This window comes from Arachis ipaensis, chromosome B07 (assembly GCF_000816755.2).
Source record: "Arachis ipaensis cultivar K30076 chromosome B07, Araip1.1, whole genome shotgun sequence".
NCBI lineage: Eukaryota > Viridiplantae > Streptophyta > Magnoliopsida > Fabales > Fabaceae > Arachis > Arachis ipaensis.
Genome location: NC_029791.2, coordinates 125,570,559 through 125,572,839, shown reverse-complemented (window position 1 = coordinate 125,572,839; position 2,281 = coordinate 125,570,559). Strand labels below are relative to the sequence as shown.

Here is a 2,281-nt window from a genome sequence, read left to right as displayed (position 1 = left end):
GTTAATTGTTAAACTATTTATTATATCAAATATATTTGTCAATGCGAATGAAAATTGTTTCAATAATTTTGCCACATAAATGTAATAATAGCAACTTCGTTGGTCCCATTTTAGCATAGCTACTTTTTTGTTTCAAAATATCCTGGTTTTGAATATTCAGTGGCCAAAAAGAAAGGCCACTATTTTTTGCAGTCTGAGATGCCTTATACCAGATGAGATTTATTAATTTTTCAACAAAAAAAAAAAAAATCAGGGAACGGTTATGGTTGCTGGTAGGGCAAGAGCTGTTGTAGTGGGAGTTGGTCCTAACACTGCCATGGGCAACATTCGTGATTCAATGATGCACACAGAGGATGTAAGTATCGCAATTGCCATATAGATGGTTTTACTATATTTGCTTCATGCCATTTTTTCTTCTAAGACCTTCAGTTAATAGTTTTTTTTCATCTTAATATGTAAACTAGCAGCTGTCTTTAATGGTCATCAAGAGTAAAATGACCGTGTTGTGTACATATCTATAATAAAAAAATTTCTCCCTCCTGCACATTTAAGTTAGGAATAAGTAGGTATTTCTATTGGACCGTGGCATTATTTACCAACTTTTTTGAAATGGAAAATGGAAACTAGAACTGTCTAGCATAATGAAAAAGGTAGAGATTCATTTCATCATTTCTCTCTTATGTAACATTGTAATGCTGACATACTTTGAGATAATATACATAACCTTCTTCTTGTTGGGATTTACTTCAGTGATAGTTGGTTCTAATGTTGTGTATGGAATTTAAAGGTAGAGATGTCTTGGGTGAGAGCCTGTACAAGTATAAAATACTGCTATAAGTTTCCCTTTTTTCTTAATTGTATTTTTGGGTGAGTAGTTAGAGTGTAGAGCTACGGAATGATAAAGTTGAATCTTTTAATTTTTCAGTTTAAATTTTATAACAATAGTGTAAGAATTGACATGATTGGAGATCGTCATGCTGCAATTGGTCATCGGTGATATTAAAGCCAAAGACCTTGTTTAATGATAAAAGGTTTCTAATATGTATGCCATGTTTGTGCATGTGTATTGTGTATTTTCCCTGATACATCGAAAGGAAAGTTTAGTAAGGACTGTTAGACATAGGTTAACAGTGTTTGTCCATTGTTCTTTCTTTGTATGATTGGTTACAGGAGGCGACACCATTGAAAAAGAAGCTGGATGAGTTTGGTACCTTTTTAGCCAAGGTGATTGCTGATTGTCTTATTTTAGATTTTGTCAAACATAAAATTTGTTCTATTAGGGCATGTTGCTGTTTTATAACAACTGTTCTGACAAGCTACTCAACCATCATTGCATTTCTATGTTCCCTGCCTGGCAAATTTAGCTGATGCCGTTCTGTCAGACATCCAATTCTGCATTTGAAAAGTTTGAACTTAGGATTTGGGACTGAGTTTGAAGTGTCTTCAATAGCAACACTTTGCTTTATTGAGATACATGTGGCTTTTAATGAGAAAGCTCATTTGAAGCCAGGCAAATAATTATTAATTATTAAATGTGTTTTACAAAAAAGTGTTAAGTTACATCTCCATATCATAGTATCATATTATACGTCATTATCCTATATTACAATATTAAACAGTATCTTGTATGATCCTAGGATTCAGATTTAGATTGGTTTATTTTATCATTATCTTTATTGTTTTGTTTTCAACAAATTATGAAATTATTCTTGAAACCTCTTGAAATGAACTCGTGGTTTATGATGAAACTTGTATTACAAACCTAGATGTTTCAACTAAAAATTATACCACGGATAATCAAATATATGAAAGTAATATTCATGTGACAAATATTTTTATTGCTTAACTGTTAACTGTAAAGGCGGGCCACTTTTCTCATTTATTTTTAAATTGTGATGGTGCTATTTCAATGTTTATGTTATCAGGTTATTGCAGGGATTTGCGTATTGGTGTGGATTGTAAATATTGGTCATTTTCGTGACCCTGCTCATGGTGGTTTCTTGCGTGGTGCTATTCATTATTTTAAGGTTTGTAATCAAATATGAGGACTCCACTTTTTTTACTTTATCTTTTTGGAGTTTCATTAGCTATACTGTTCTGTCTCAAGATTTATATACTCTTGTTTTCTGATATTCAAGTTTTGCAGTCAATCATGCTGGAGTCTTATTTTTCATGTACCATTTAATGTATTCTTCTATGCTTAATTCAACTTTTGGTCTTGTGTATAAATAACCATATTGTCTTGTTAGCATGAAAGTCTTTTAACTTCTAATCACATTCC

General features: G+C 32.0%; 1 protein-coding gene across 1 annotated transcript in view; it reads left to right on the top strand.

Moving 5' to 3' along the window:
- LOC107607959 (calcium-transporting ATPase 3, endoplasmic reticulum-type) overlaps positions 1-2,281 on the top strand; it is a 15,937-nt gene that overhangs the window by 3,530 nt on the left and 10,126 nt on the right. The window contains exons 9-11 of the mRNA XM_021108007.1: positions 254-355; positions 1,171-1,224; positions 1,926-2,030. Of these exons, the coding sequence (XP_020963666.1) occupies positions 254-355; positions 1,171-1,224; positions 1,926-2,030 (261 nt within the window). The remainder of the gene's footprint in view (positions 1-253; positions 356-1,170; positions 1,225-1,925; positions 2,031-2,281) is intronic.